The sequence below is a fragment of the Silurus meridionalis genome, chromosome 4, assembly GCF_014805685.1.
Source record: "Silurus meridionalis isolate SWU-2019-XX chromosome 4, ASM1480568v1, whole genome shotgun sequence".
Taxonomy (NCBI): Eukaryota; Metazoa; Chordata; class Actinopteri; order Siluriformes; family Siluridae; genus Silurus; species Silurus meridionalis.
Genome location: NC_060887.1, coordinates 24,821,252 through 24,837,987, shown reverse-complemented (window position 1 = coordinate 24,837,987; position 16,736 = coordinate 24,821,252). Strand labels below are relative to the sequence as shown.

Below are 16,736 nucleotides of genomic sequence, written 5' to 3'. Positions count from 1 at the left end.
GGTTAATAACATGCCATAAGTTTCAGATTTAAAAAAGGCCCCAAAAAGGTTTTTGAGTAAACAGTAAACTCTACAGTACGCTTTAGAACTTTGTATTTTACTCTTCAGTACGCTAAAATAATCAACCAGGCAGCTTTATAATGATATGTGTTTCTTTTATGGAAAGATGGATACACAAATGGATGCAGGGTAATTTTCTCAAATACCCATTTACTATTTAGGGAGTTTGTTGTTTGTTGTTTGTTTTGAATATTCTACCTTTTTATTATTTTGAATTTGAAAGAGGGTAATCTTTGACAGATTACTAAACTGTGTGTGTGTGTGTGTGTATGTATATATGTATGTGTGTGTGTGTGTATATATATATATATATAAATAGATAATAGGGGATAGAGAGATTACATCAAGTTTTACATCTATAATTCTATAGTGTAAGTATTACAAATTAAATACAATTGCAGCTATCCTTTATATTCTAAATAGCAGGTAAGTGTTTCGACAGGGTTTTATGTATAATTATCAGTATCTAACAGTATCTAGTATCTTATAGTCTCGCTTTGTGCAGTTCTTCACAATCTTAAACTAATAGAAGTAACAGTTGATTAATGTAGAGGGATAATAATTTTAATGATTAACAATAAATAAGCAAATATGATGTTTTTACCTGTTTGAAATGAACAAGCACAAGTATAGATACACAATACCTTATTCGGAAATGTATGATCACTAAGTGTTTGAAGAACATCCTTTTTCTTCCTCCAGCGCATTCTGCTTTTATTTTGAAAACCTGTTTCTATAACACACCGGAAGTACAACCAATTCAATCCAGGACTAGTTTTACTTGTTTGTAAATGTTCATGTATTTGTTATTATAATTTTATCAGTTTGTGTGTATCGAATTCACCGCGTTGTTAAACTGTATGACTATTAATATATTTATTGGACATTAAAATTTGCTTATGCGGCGGAAATATCAACTAATCCCCATAGATCCTCGGTGTGTAGTATGAGCCGAGCTCCTGAATACTGAGCAGAGCTCCTGAATACTGAATACTGAGCAGAGCTCCTGAATACTGAATACTGAGCAGGATTTGTGCATTATGCTGATTTCCGGTATTCATGCGAAAAAGGATATACGGATAATTGTGCGGTTTGCTGCTTTTACTCGAGTATTGGCGCTAATTTTGCAGGTAGGACATCACGGTTTCCTCCCTAACTTGTGTGTTTATTAGATCATTGAGTAGCTTTGGATGGAGATCACCTGTAGCAATCAAGCAAACAGTGGTTTCTGGAAAAAGATAGTGTCTGGTGGTGTTATGGAGATACTGATATGAAAACTGTATTCTCAAATAGTGTTTCATTATATAATAATTATATATTTGTAAATAAACACTATTGTAATTGAGCAAAACGGTGACCAAGAAACAACCAAGTTTATTAGGGAAAAGAATTGTTAGTATTAAGTATAATTAAATATAACGAGTTGTAGTTTTAAAAGGAATTTTGCCTTGTCCTCGTTTTAGGGCATTTATTTAAAAAACATAAATAAACTATAGGATTTTAATACGTGGTGTGTGTACTGATAAATGTACATGTGGTTTTATTTGTTTTGTGTACAACCAGAATAATATGCCATCTAACAACAAAAAATATGCAACTGTATTTGCATGTGTTAGTCAGAGGAAACTGAGGAAAACCATTGCTATTCTTCTTTTTTTTTTTTTTTTTTTATACAGGCTGTGCTAAATGCCCTAATCCCTGATCATCAAGCAGATGCCTTCAGTCCTCCTCGGGCAGAGGAGCCACTCATCTTGGACCATGCCGTCGAGATGCTCTTCAGTGGCTTGGGTCGCTGGGATGCTGAACATTTTCTATTCATCGCAGAGCATGGCTACCTGTATGAGCACAACTTTGCTTTCTTCCCACTCTTTCCACTGGTCCTGCGTTCGGTAGCGACCCTCTTGCTTTGGCCTCTGAGTCCCGTTCTAACACTACATGGACGTTTACTTGTGATGGTGGCTATTGCTAATAGCACACTCTTTGTGACGAGTGCACTGGCACTTTATGGACTCAGCCGTCTGGTTTTACAGGACAGAAAGCTTGCCTTGATCTCAAGTCTTATCTACTGTCTCACGCCAGCCAACGTTTTTATGGTAGCGGGCTATTCCGAAAGTCTTTTTGCACTTCTCACCTTTGGTGGTTTGTGTTTATTGGAGAGGGGCTTTACAATTGGAGCGTGTCTCCTTCTAGGTCTTGCCACTGCAGCACGTGCTAATGGACTTGTGAATGCTGGCTTTCTGTTATACCTGCCCCTGCAGCGGAGTCTCAATCAGGTGTTTAATAAAGGATCTGCATTTCGCTACAGTCAAGCAGCTCTGAGATTTTTGCTTACATCTCCAATTTATGTTACAGTCATTGTCCTACCATTTTGCCTCTTCCAGTTTTATGGCTATTACACATTCTGTGCACCATCTCTGACCAAGGAACAGATTTCTCCTGCTTTACTCAACCTGGCCAGGGAGAAAGGATACAGAGTTCCTGATGCAGCAACGCCAACACCAAGCTGGTGCATTAAACCTGTTCCAGTGCTTTACTCCTACATTCAAGATGTTTACTGGGATGTCGGTTTCCTTCGTTATTTCCAGTTAAAGCAGATACCCAACTTCCTCTTGGCATTTCCAGTTGCCGCACTGGGTGCACTGGCATCATACCTGTACATAAGAGCTAATCCACGTTTTTGTTTGTGTCTCGGCATGGGGGAGATGGGAAAGGAAAAGAGAGAAGGAAAACCACCAACTGGCCTCTACTGCCCAAAGGTGTTTGTGTACATCGTTCACTGTTCTGTATTGTTAACGTTCGGCATATTCTGCATGCATGTTCAGGTAAGTTTGTTTTAAACCTAAATGTAGGTATTGGCTTAAGTAATATAGAATACCTTGCCAACGTGGCTGTTTGTTTATTTTATTATTTATGGCAACTGCCAAATATATCTACTGTCATAATCTCTATCATTAAATTATTATTGTCAGCCAAAGTTTATATTTTCTTCATGATATTTTAAAGTAGCTATAATATTGTATTGTTTGTTCTATACCATCTAGCTCGGGGGTAAAAACAATGCAGTACACAATTTTGCACCTTAACATTGTGTTTAAATGTTTCCACCAGGTGCTTACCCGTTTTCTAGCCTCATCTACGCCAGTCATTTATTGGATTAGTGGTCACCTACTTCTTTCCTGCGAACCCTTATTAAAAGAAGATAAATACTTGACTTATGGCCAACGACAAAACACTTTGGAACAGCACATTTGTCAGTTTTCCCTAATGTACATTACCAACCCCATCACTCAGCTCCTGGTGCGCTGGAGGACTTGCTCCTTTCCCACCCAATGCATTCTGGGATACTTTATCTCATATTGGCTGTTAGGTTTGGCTCTGCATTGCAACTTCCTACCTTGGACGTGATTGAAAAGATATGATATAGAAGGACTCTGTTTTGTTGTGAGCCACATTTGTGCATCTGCAGTAACTCTAGTTTCTGTTTGTGGATTCTCATGAAGGTCTGCTTTACACAATTATTTTTACGATGTTGGTCTTCATGTAAGATGTCAGCTGTTGTACTGAGGACCATGATTGTTTTGGCTATTTATTTCAATAAAAGTTTTTTTACTTAATTCATTGCGTTTCAGAAAGAGTGGGTGCACTAAAAACATTGATCTCAATGGATTCAATAGATAGATTTGTTGCATTGCCCCACAAACATTACTTGCTGTGTTTTTTGTGTTACATTTCCAAACAGATTCTTTTTCTGCTTTCGGCTGCTCCCATTAGGGGTCGCCACAGTGGATCATCTGTCTCCATACCCCCCTTTCCTTTACATCTGCCTCTTTCAACCCAACTACCTGCATGTCTTCCCTCACTACATCCATAAACCTCCTCCTGAACAGATTAATCATGACAAAAACAAGCTAAATATAAACATACATTCTCAAATTGTTGAAAAAAAAAAGTAAATGCTACTGCAGTTAATTACATGTGGGGGAAATGTGGATTTCCTCAAGGTTTTCTAGTTTCCTCCATACGTGAATTGGCTACACTTAAATGTCCCTGGGTTTGATTAAATGTGTGAATACTGTTCCATTTTTATCTAACTCCTAGTGTTTCAGATGTATTCTTGCGAGCCACTGTCAGCCTGCCCTGGACAAAAATAGTTACTGGTATGTATAAAAATGCTGAACAGGCCCAAAAGTCATTGATTTCAGATCAAGATGGCAAGATCCAAATAACCTAAGAAGAGTGTTCATTATTGTTGAACTGACAGGAACATCTGCATTTAGATCTTTAGGGTAATTGGTAAACAGTCTGCAACAAAACCAAATTTTTATAATATTTATGTGCATTGTAAGAGATGTTTATCTCTCCCACAGCTTTCATTTGATTTACGATCATGCTATTTGCCTGGCCTGAGTTGTGGCGCCACCTGGTGGTAATAAACTAATCTTAAAAAAAACAGTACATCTCTCAAACGTGCATATTTGTAGTTTTGAGCACAAATGAATTATAGAGATATAGACTAAAATGTTATGTATTGGGAAAATGAATACAAATAAAAACGAATCTTTTATTACTTCTAGGCTTCTGTGAAGTAATTAAACCTGAAATCATGTGCGATGTCAAATATATCTTTATTTTTTTAAAAAGTCTATACTTGCAATACTTTTTTAAAATTAATTAATTAATTAATTCATTCATGTCATTAATTGAATTGAAAGTGTAACTATGCACCGCCCTCTTGTGATGATGAGGATCCAGGAAACATCCCTCATTGGTCAGACATTCAGAGGCGGGTTATAGGGTTTGGTCTCCTAGCCAATCAGAGGTCTCGTTCTTCAGGCCGTTAACCAAGCTTGTAAAAAAAAAAAACACACACAAGGGTTTGTTTTATGATCAATATACCTCGTAAAGCGTATCCGTGGCGTATTGACAAACAGAGCACCTGTACCGTAAAGGCTCGTTCCCGGAGCTCGACATGCCTTCAGCGTCTCTTGGTAGAGTCTAAACCTAAACCTCGGCTGTCAGACATCAGGCATAGCCTAGCATAGCCTAGCCTAGCCTAGCCTAGAAATGTCTGGACTGGTTTAGCTAATGATCTAGCTTTGCTAGCTAGAGGCCGTAAGGGTTATACAATGGAAGCATGTCTTTCATTGTGAGAGAAAATGTCATGTGTCGGAATATGAATAGTGTGATTAGATTATAGCTTTTAACACCAACATACAGATGTGTCTAAATATAATAGATCTGGTTCTGGATAATCGGATAGACGGGCTTAGTCTAGTAGCTGATCGATTTATGTCTTTTGTTAAATAATATCAGTGTTTAGTATCTCTGTTCGATCAAATATATAAAAGACGAATTCATACGATATCATGTGAATATTTATTAAATAACAGGGAGATTTTAACAGTAGCTACACCTAACTGTAAATGAAGGTGAGTGTAATGTTATCAGAGAGTTCATCTTAATAATGAATCTAGTATTTTCTGCTACCTGTGCTTTTGTACACAAACTCTGATGCGTCATTAATTGAAATCTATTGGCAAAAACTATAATTACATTTATGTATATTAGTTGGTAAAGTCGTTAGTGCGCCACCGCGTGGTGATTCCTAGCGACTCTGTCTACCTCGTCTGAATTCACTGCACACAATAGCTTACAATGAAAACCTGTGAATACCAACAAATTGATCCCAGAGCACTCGGAACCCCAGCGTCTACACCAGCTTCCACCCTGACACACACCAGAAAGGAGCTTCTCCCCCCGAGGAGGAAATGGGAAGTGTTTCCTGGGAAGAACCGCTTCTACTGTAACGGACGGATCATCGTGGCCCAACAGTGCGGTGTGCTGCCGCTGACCCTCAGCCTTATTGTCCTCACCACTACCTTATTCTTTATATTTGAGTGAGTACTTTTGACCTTTTGTTCTTTCAGGCATGTCATAATTGACTGCTATTTGTACCAAAACAAATACAACCACCACAATATCTCATAATATACTTCATATCCAACGCCACTTTTGTAGGTCTATAAAAGTTACTCAGTTCCAGATTTGTAGAAGTATCAACTCAGAATTGAGGGAAAGGTTATCCTGTTGCTAATGAAATATAATCATACATTTTGACAATCGCTTGATTTCATCGCTTGATTTTTCCTGGTCAGGGTCTCGCATTGGATCTCTGGATGCCTGGGATTGAGACAGTAATACAGTCAAAGTGCGCAATGCATTCACACATAGATTCATTTCGGCATAACTGGTCCACATACTGACTTTTTTCTTCTTCTGAGAAGAGGGAAACCAGTGTAGGGAGAACCTGCCCAGAACCTTCAGCCTAACCTGAGCTCAAGATTGAGGCAGCAAGGCTACATTGTTTTTGTTATGATGCTATAGTAGAAAATATATCCAGCAGTTTGTTGCCTGATTGTTCATTTCAATAACTTAACTGAGTTTTACTCTTTCTTTGCCTATAGTTGTCCCTTTCTAATGGATCACCTAACCATCTGCATCCCAGTGATTGCTGGATTGCTTTTTCTCCTTGTGATCATCACACTACTTCGCACCAGTTTTACCGACCCTGGGATTTTACCCAGGGCTTTACCAGATGAAGCTGCTGATATTGAGCGTCAAATAGGTAAAAATAGTTGAGTTTTAAATGTTAGACGCGTTGATTTATAGTTGTTGTATTGTCTGTAATATGTGGTTCTGTAATATGCTGTTTATATTCTTAGATAATTGTGGGTCAGCTACATATCGACCACCACCTCGAACTAAAGAGATCCTCATAAACGGACAGCTGGTCAAACTCAAATACTGTTTCACCTGCAAAATGTTCCGTCCACCTCGTACTTCACATTGTAGTCTGTGTGACAACTGTGTAGGTAAGGCTTTCTTTTTATGTCTGTAATTGTATTAGTGATCAGTATCTTTTTTTAAATTTTTTTTTTTTTTTTAACTGTACAACTTTTAAAGCAAACAGATCAATTACTTAGTATAATTGTGTATATATCTGTAATTAATTGTAATGCAAAGGCCTGTGATTGATTTCCCCATACAGAGCGCTTTGACCACCACTGCCCATGGGTGGGAAATTGTGTTGGAAAGCGCAACTACCGCTTTTTTTACACTTTATAGTTTCATTGTCATTTCTTATCTCCTTCATCTTTGGCTGTGTGATCACTCACCTCACATTACGTAAGTCGAATAGCATATATTATGACTCTGTATGTTATAATGTTTTTCAAGTAATAATTCAAAGCTGACTTATCCTCATGGGTAGTTTTTATAATGTTATTGAACAAATATTTGTATTGGGGTCAAATCCACTTCTCTAAATATGCACTAACATCAGATTACCAGCAGGTGGACTCATACAGTCAGATATTAATTTTTTAAATGTTTGCATACATGAGGTACAAAGGCATTCGGGAGCATGTGATTGGGTTCATGGGGCAATGAAAGCAATAATTCACCAAATGTAACACACAAACATGCAACCACATTAATTGTATTACTCCAGTGTGAATATTGCTCTGAAAAATTCTATCTACAGGCTCACAAGAAGGGAAAGGCTTCGTACAAGCCTTACAGGAGAGTCCTGCCAGATATCCTTTCTGTCTCAATACCTTATTTATGGACATGGGTGATTCACATGTCTCCAGAATCACAGCCTACCAATTCTTCTTTTAATCATAATCCCATTCATCTAAAAATGGTTCTGTCACAGCTCTGGGCTATACAATAATTACTCCCCTTCCTCCTCATACGGTACTACCACTGTCTGATTATAGCATACCTGTTTGCATGATTTATGCTTGTGCTGTATTATTATGTATGCCTAGATAATCATGGATGCAACAGTAATTTGTTTATGGAGTGGATGTATCACTTCTATCACTGGTAAACCTTAACACCCCGGGTAATGTTGTGGAACTAGTTGTTTGTTTCTTCTCCATTTGGTCTATCCTGGGTCTGTCTGGCTTCCATACCTACTTAGTGGCTTCTAACCTCACAACCAATGAAGATGTAAGTGTTGTTAAAAAATCCAAAGCATTGCAAATTTTTTTTTGGTACAAAAGCACACATTCTGCTAGACTGTTTATGACTCCATAAAAAGCATCTTAACAAATGTACCTGTTATTCAACTTCTCAGATTAAGGGCTCTTGGTCAAGTAAAAGAGGTGTGGAAGAATCTGGGAACCCTTACAGCTATAACAGTATCTTCACTAACTGCTGTGTGGTTCTGTGTGGTCCAATGCCTCCCAGGTCAGTTACGTATTAGAATAACATTCAAAACACATACTGTACTAGATTTTACGTTGCTGTCATATATGCTAACATAAGTGTGATGATGTGTTTCAGCTTAATTGACAGAAGAGGGTTTTTACCTCCAGATGTCATCCCTCAACCAGTCACATCTGAAACTGAGCTCCATCCTTTCATGGCAAAGAATGACAACAACATGGTAAGAGTGCCATCTAGAGGCGGTTTATAAAACTTGTTTATCTCCCTCGTGTGAGTCTTTTAAATGCTTGTTTTCATTGTGCTGGTTGATGTGGAAAAAAAAATGATCTGGTAATTTTTTTTTACATGCATTAGAATAATTGCACCAAACTGTCAACTTTCCAGCTGTATCTTGTTAAATCAGGTGTGATTAGAACCCCTCATAAAATGGTGCTTGTCAGCACCAAACAAAGCAAATGATCATAGTTACATGTCTCCCTAAGATTGAAAGCTATGTGTAATCAAAATACGTGTGAGTTAGTAGCATCTGTTCACACACAACTACTGTTAACTAAGTATTTGTGGAAAAATTGATTGTCCAGTGCTCAAATAACACTGTTCAGTAAATGTAATTTCCTTTTGTGCAAAGTAAATGACTTTTACACCCTTAAGGACAAGTATGTCCTCTTTACTTTTAGATTTGATTCCAGTTCAGTTTAAGACGTTTTTGTTGTGGTTTCTATTTAATATCTTTAACTCCACGAAATTACATGTCTGTATAGTCGTTCCAAAATTAGTACTTTTTTTTTCTCGGATCTCTTGTACTACATGTACAGTTACCACAGTATAAAAAATGTGCCTTTCCAATTTTGGGACCCCCCTGATTAGATCTTTATCCCTGCAATTTGTAATGAAATGAGCTGATTTCAACAGGAAGGGAACTGTCAGGAATTTGCTGTCTCATGCACTGCCTGATGGCTGGCAGATCTGAGTTTGGAGGGTAAGATTGTGTTCCGAGACTTTCTGCATGCAATTGTCGCCATCTTCTTCTCTCATGACCTTAACATCATCTCATATGTTTAAAGATTAATTTCATCCACTTGCTTTACTTCATGTTTAGCTGTCTGTGCGTTTACTCTGAATGTCCGTCCTTAACTTCTAATATTTCTGTATGTTGATCGTGTATGTGTTCAAGCAGCGGTTTTTCAAGACTTAAATGTATTCCACATTGCTTAAGCTTACATGAAGATGAAATCGCTAACAGGCTCATTTAACAGGGACATGTTTGTTTTCTTCTACTACATGTTTGCACTTCCATGTTTTTTTTACTTCATCTGATACTCTCACAGGCACACCCAGGTTCATAATATTTTTTCCCCCAACTACTTGTATTCTGTTACCATGCTCAGTGTACTCTCTTTTTTTTCTATTGGCAGGGCAGCTTGGGTTTCACAGCTTGGAGCTCACTTTTATACTCCTGTATTTCTTTCCTTCATATGTTGGTTGCTTCTGCTGATTTAAACTAGGTCAACTTTTAATCGTTTAGTGACCCTAGGGAAACTGTTTTCTGTACAGAAATGTACCCTAACGTAGCTGCTATAATGCCTCATCTGTATCATGATGTTTTCTCCAGTTTTTAGTGCGTATTAAGTTGTGGTCATTGAACATTATACAAATAAAAAAATCAGTTTTTACTTTTTCTCCCTCTTTGTACCTGTCTTTTCTGTGTGCAGTGCACACAAGGTGCCAAGGAAATTTTGGAATCAGTTTCTCACTCCTCAGTGGTCATGAGCAGCTGCAGTTCAGCCACACCCAAGACCACTCCATTGACCCAGGAGAATCTGCTAACTGCTGTCCCAAGCACTCTCAAGTCACCATCTGGTAGGCCTTCAACCAGCTGCTTTGGAAGACAGAAAAACCATGAGATAGACAAGACCTGCTTTCAGCTAATGAGCAAGACATCCAAACAGGATGCCCAGGCACTCAGCATTCATCTTTCATCCTACTCTGTGAGCCATAGTTCATAGCTCATTCTCAGCGATGTGTCTGACATGGGCTTACGCCCACTGAACACTGAGTCCAAATGCACCAGCCCCAGCAGACAGGCAGAGCACCAGACCCCCGTTCACTCACTGGACTGAGAATATTCATGCTCTGTTAAACAGATGGCATTTTGCTCAGGAAGTTCTCAGGGGTCATACTGTCTCTAAACAGTAAAAAAATAAAATAAAATAGCCCATTGGACTAAAAAACTATTTGACAAAATTGCAAACAGAAGATTGATTTATGATTCATTTTGGGTCTCCGTTTCATCTACAGAGTGGGAATAGTAAGAAGTACAATACTCATTTGACAAGAAGGGGCCGTTTCCTGTTCTCTCCACACTGTGCACAGCTGTGTTTGGTTCCACTAAGCCTTGAGAAATATTTAAGATTTACCCATTGACTTGCGTTCATAGCAGTGACTTTTGTTTAAAGTTCAGAGTTGTGTAAGAAGTCTCCTGACGTGTGCTGCACAAACAGGCCTCACATGTATAACCATTATGAGCTATGAAACACAGAAAGGAACAAATAATCAAATTTAATTTGTAAACAATTACTGAGTGGATGAGTGTTTAAGTATGTATTGTGAGAGCCTTAAAGGCTGTTTGTGGTTGTTGGTAAATTGTTGGTCACTTATTTAAGCTCTGGAATGATAGGAAGTGGTTTTCAGACCTTTAAATTTAGCAGTGGAGTAGTTGCAGAAATAAGAGTGGGCTCCTCCAATATTACCACCAGTAACACAACAAGTGGAATGGAAGAGCTGTTTCTCTATTTAGAATGCTATATAAACCTTGCAGCATGTGGTTGGACTAAAGGAGCATACTGAGGAAGTAACATTCACTTTACCAACCATGTTCTTGATCCCAGTCTTAATATTAAAAAAGAAAAGAAAAAGAAATATAAGTCAAGAGTGGACTATTTCAGTGTGCTGCTCAGTACAGTGTATTGATTGTAAAGAGGTGCAGTGAAACTGTCCTTGAAAGCTGGGACTTCATTTCGATGCAAAGAGAATGTTAAATAATGCTGACTATGTGTGCATTTGTTAATGCTTTTCTATACTTTTCATTAAACATGTAAACAGTGTCCACTAAATGTTTAGGTCGGTGTACCCTGAGCACATGCAGACGAGTTTGAGCATCGCTGTCTAAAGATTTGTTTGTTGGTTGACAAGAGTATGACTTTGTAATGTTGGTTTATAGAAATCTTATATAGATAGATAGTTATAGAAATTTTTGACATTTTGCTACACCACAGGTATTAATTTCAGGTATGAGTTAGTAAGAAGAATACAAATGCAAGTGTTGATTTAACAAGAGTCAGACAAATCAAGTATTTCAATTGGATGGGGCTCTGAAATTACCTGAGAGATAACTATTGTCTTCAAAGCAAAAGCAGAACAGTTTTGAAAGCAACTTAGCTGGAATTCACCACTAATTGAGGAAATTTATGCCGAGGAGACGGACAATGTAGAAAACATGCTGGCAGCTATTGTTTTTCTTTTTTTTTATGCTTTAACAGAAGTGAAACCTGTCCAAATGTGAGTTGTCATGTGAGCATGCTGACATTATCATTACTGTAGGTTTTATGAAACTTAACACTTGGCTGAACCTGGGACTGTAAGAATGTGTGTTGTATTTATTTACATTATTTTTTCGAAAACCACACAAGCCAGTGTTCATAGACAATACTGTTAAAGTGATTGTTCCATTACTGTATACAGTACTGCACAAAAGTCTTAAGCACATGTAAACAAATGTCGCTAAGTAAAGAGACGGCAGAATTAAACAAAACATTTCTACATACTAAGATTTTATAAAGAGCAGTAACCAGTAGTAAACAAAGTTCATTAAATTTGAACCCCTTTGCTTTAAAAAAACACAAACATTTGTATTTATTTGTACTATATGTGCAGTTGTATGAGGAAGTTAATGTTCATCAGTCATCACTTAGGATACTCTTTGATCAGTTCCAGAAACCTGGTTGTCAACACTAGATGGCACATTTATCCTTTACTTTAAACAAATGCCTTTTCAGGCTTGTCTTGTTCTGGCTTGCGTATTGTGTCCTAATTTCAAGCACATGAAATTCAACACATCCTTGTACTGCACTGCTGTATGATTTCTATTCTCATATCAACAAGATTCATCACATTAAAACTATGATGAAGCGATGAGTAAAAGAGCAACAAAAACAGCTATGCCATTTTTTTTTTTTTTTTTTTTTAAGTTTTTCTTTTGGTTTTATTCTCTTTTTCTTCCAAATTTAGCGTGTACCTGATAAATATCTCTCTAAAGCAACAGGCTCTTCTACTTGAGTCTGACACACATAGTGCTGGTTCTTTGCCAGGTTCCGGTCTTACCATCAAAAAAGAGGAATGTTTAAATGGTATTTATTCCTCATTCTTTTATATGTCTATGTTTGCCTTTGTATGTTTTAATAAAAACAAATGTATTGAACAACGAAGGAGTGAAATTATCAGTACTTTTTTAAAACCCTCATGTCATAAACTAAAAATTTACATGCTGACAGTTTATTTCCTTAGATCACTCCTTGGTGTTTTCCCTGCTGCCAGCATATCTAAATCAGTTAATCTGCTAATGAACTAGTCAGTGTGTTTAAATAGTTAAATTAAAGCAGAGAAGACACTAAAATCAGGTTTGGAAACCTGTGACTTAACCTTTAGGTGTAATGGCCCCTGAAAGTCCTGAATATTTGCTAATGATTAAGAATATATTATAAAAAGATTTGGCTGGTTTTTCCCAACCATTTAATGAAAGGTGTGTGACATCTGGTTTTGCAACCTAACCTCTGCTACAGTATGACAGTCTGCTCTATTGCTATTGGTACATTAACAAGCAGGTTTAACAAGTATTTCTTAAACACAGTACTTCAGAAGTAATATCCAGGTGTGGCACAAACAAAGTCGTCATCACCTTTTAATGTAATAGCCATCTCTGATATTAGATATTAGTTTTGTCCTCAATCTTGCAAACAGTATGTTCTAAACAATATTTGAGGCAGGTTGTGGAATGAAGGTAAACCACAGTGTGGCGGGATTTGCATGTTATGGACTTGCCTGTCCTACATGGCTCTTCATTTGTAATTGGATCTGAAGCCTGGCAGGTATTGGATTAGATTAGTTAAAGGTAAGAGTTATTTTGTGTTCTTGCATGCACTCCCTGCACAGGCCTCTATGTGCATGATTAGTAGCAGTCACCATGTGTGAGCTCACATCCTTAACAGATCCCAGCTTACAAATGTCTAAGATCAGATGGACCTAATAAACTATTGCTCAGCACAAAAAAACCCCGAGCACTGGAAAATTTTGTTCATCAAATTTTACATTTGTACATTTTTTTCCCCAAACTATTTTTTGGTTGTTTGATCATGTCTTGACGAATTGGAGTACACGTACACAGGTTTTGACCAGAATTATCTGGTAAGTTCAGGTTTGTAAAGACCACCCACACATTCTACAACGTGCTGTTCAAAGGTGAAGGTTTCGGTCTTGTTTTAAGACAAATAATTATTCAGGTGATAATTATTGGCTAAACTTTCAGCTTTTCTTTTCTTTTTTTAAGCTGCTGTAATACAGCAGACCTGCCTAATCACATCTCAGTTTTCCTTTTTGAAATACACATAGTTTTCATAGCTAAACATGCTACCTAAATGGACTGCAAAGTGGTATCTGTCTTAGTATGATACAAATAAAACAATTAACATATGTGGAGAAAAAGATAATTAAGGTATTTTTTGATGTTATAGTATAAATCCAGTTGAATTGTCCATATTTTTAGGTAACCACACAACCATAAAAGCATGTACAGTACTTGTTTAATGGCATTTCTACAATAAAGCTAAAGTAATAAAGTAATAATAGTCTAAGTTCAAGTAAACATGTGCATGTGTGACTTGACACATCAGAGACAGACAACACATTGCTATAGCAGGACACCTATGTTTTATTAGCAACAACATTGGGGGTCAAACATTTTTTCTTATGAAACTCCTAAATTATTGTACAACTGTCATTAAAATAAAATGAGCAGTAATTTATAATGTACACAAGTATATTGTAAACAAAAAATTTTGATATTTAAGTTTTTATTTTGCCTAAAAAGATCCTAAATTTAAGCAAATAAAATTCATAAATAGTCTATTCTCATCAAAGTGCTGTTTAAAAATAATTAACACCCGTATAAATGTAAGTTAAGGCTTCCTTCAGAAAATATAATAGCACAGAGTCTTCTTGTCTTATATTGTATGCATGATCTTGATTCACTCCTAATGCAGTTTGTAGTTTATAATGAAGTTTTTTCATATTCATGTCTTGTTTATATTGACCTACTTCTTTAATACAGATCACCAGTATACAAAATTAGATTTTATATTATACATATTAGATTCACTGCTCCAGAGTTCTGGGTTTGATCCTGAGCTCTAATTACTTCCTTTTAACAGTTTTGCATATCATTTCAATGGGTTTTCTTCCACATCCCCAAACCAGTAAGTAATATGATGGTTCTAAATAGCCTCTAGGTGTGAATTAATGTGTGAATGTATGTATCTATCTGTGGTGCCCTAAAATGGACTGGCATCCAATTCAAACTTGCATTCTGGTCTTCCTTCCAGTGTTCTTGGGCTAAGTTCAGAATAAAACCCAAACAACATTTTCATCGTTGAAAGCACCGTCTATACTAATATCTTAATATCTTAACATCTTGAGAGAGGCAACAGACTAGACGTCAGCAATACTCTGATTATTTGGAAATAATAATAATAATTGTAAATATTGTATTCATTCTCATTAAAGCGTGGCAATCATTCTGGAGCACTACAATATATATATATTTTTTACAAGAGACTATATATTTTAGAAACCCCTGAAATTTAGTAAATTATTAATGTAGGCCAGATGCAAAAGAACCTAGTGGTTTATAACCGTCATGGTTGAAAGTTCATCCTATACAAACGTTACTCTTATGTGTACAGCTTGATGGACTACGCTTACCCGTCTTGCCACAGAATGACCTGTGTATTTTTGTTGTTTGAAATTCATTCAGATATACAGAAGCAGATGGAGTCACTACATTGTATAAAATGTCAAGCTGTTACATAATAGATAGTCTGTTGATAATGCAGTCTTTATGCAACCACAATTAAAAAAAAAAAAAAAAAAACTAGCTGATAAGATTGTGGCTATAAACATTCTTTATGCCATCAGACCTAAGATTGTTGTTTTCAGTGCTTTGTGATTAGCAGACAAGCAAATATTTTGTAAGAATAAGGAATCACCTACAGAAAATTACTTAAAATCATTTTCCTCATCAGTGAAACAGGATGTGCTACACTATCATCTTGAGTGAAGGCCGATAGACATATATGCTGCTTCATAAGAGTGGAGCACAGGAACTCTGTACAATATCTGAACAATATCCGTTATCTTACAGGACTCTTTACATGTTCTTTTACACTGTTTGTATTGTCATATGTAAACATAGGGAGAGGTAATGAAGCTTGGAATAAACCAGATTACTGAATTTACTAGAAAGCATTTAATTCAATATATTTTTTTAAAGCTCTGTTTGTCTCAGTGTCTCCAAAGTGTGAATAAAGTGTGTACTAACAACAAATGAAAACTATGTATTGCCTGCAGTGCTGGGCTTCACTGACTCCCTATTGACTTCCTAGAAATGACTTTTCATGCATTCCATTCAGCCTCCTACAGCATTCTAAACTTTACTCTGCTGTATTACTGAGAATAGGTGCTGGCACACAAGAAAGTAAATGTGTCAACTTTTGTTGAATGGTTGTTTCTTCAAAGAACCTGGGCTCTGTGCTGTGCAATTTGGTTAAACTACACTTATATTTTCTTTCTCTCATATTAGCTTCACATCAGTGGGTGATGAAAATGGGTCACAATGATGACTTTATGACTCTGCCACTATGCTCCTTTCACAGGATTTTATTACCTTACACAACCACTACCCATTCTAAGCCTGGAAGACTTTTTGACTGATCTGTTCTCTGCCAGTAAAGCACTTGGATATATAGAGACAGGAATTGCTCTGTTCTACAAATGAATGTGATTGTGCTATCCACATATAGATCAAAAGCTTTACTTTTATATCAAAATATATATGATGTACCTGGTTGTAAACATTTTATAAGTTTTGCTAACAAGACTGGTAAAAAGAAAATAGCTTTATTTTGCTGGCATGCAGTAATCACACTAATTGGAGAGGCAGATGTAGAAGCAATGGTTCTGAATTAAAGATTACTGTGTAAATAAGAAGGTCTCATTTAAGATGTTTTGAAATACTCGTTTCAACTGGTTTACAAAGTTACCTGAAGTACACACCTTGTTCAATTGTTTAAATCAATGATGTTATGTAATGATATATGTAACTGTATGTAGAT

At 36.7% G+C, this 16,736-nt stretch overlaps 2 protein-coding genes across 2 annotated transcripts; both read left to right on the top strand.

The window, feature by feature from the left end:
• Nucleotides 1-788: 788 nt before the first annotated feature.
• pigv (phosphatidylinositol glycan anchor biosynthesis, class V) lies at nt 789-3,674 on the top strand. The gene is made up of 3 exons (XM_046846069.1): nt 789-1,190; nt 1,737-2,882; nt 3,169-3,674. Exons 1-3 carry the CDS (start codon nt 1,101-1,103, stop codon nt 3,463-3,465), a joined length of 1,533 nt encoding a protein of 510 aa, XP_046702025.1. The 5' UTR covers nt 789-1,100; the 3' UTR covers nt 3,466-3,674.
• A 1,192-nt stretch (nt 3,675-4,866) lies between these two features.
• On the top strand, nt 4,867-12,779 carry zdhhc18a (zinc finger DHHC-type palmitoyltransferase 18a). Its single transcript, XM_046848124.1, is given in 10 exon segments — nt 4,867-5,957; nt 6,525-6,685; nt 6,783-6,932; nt 7,109-7,174; nt 7,177-7,245; nt 7,604-7,655; nt 7,974-8,076; nt 8,204-8,316; nt 8,413-8,515; nt 10,008-12,779. Coding segments are annotated over 10 exon segments (1,353 nt in total). The 5' UTR covers nt 4,867-5,715; the 3' UTR covers nt 10,302-12,779.
• Nucleotides 12,780-16,736: the final 3,957 nt, after the last annotated feature.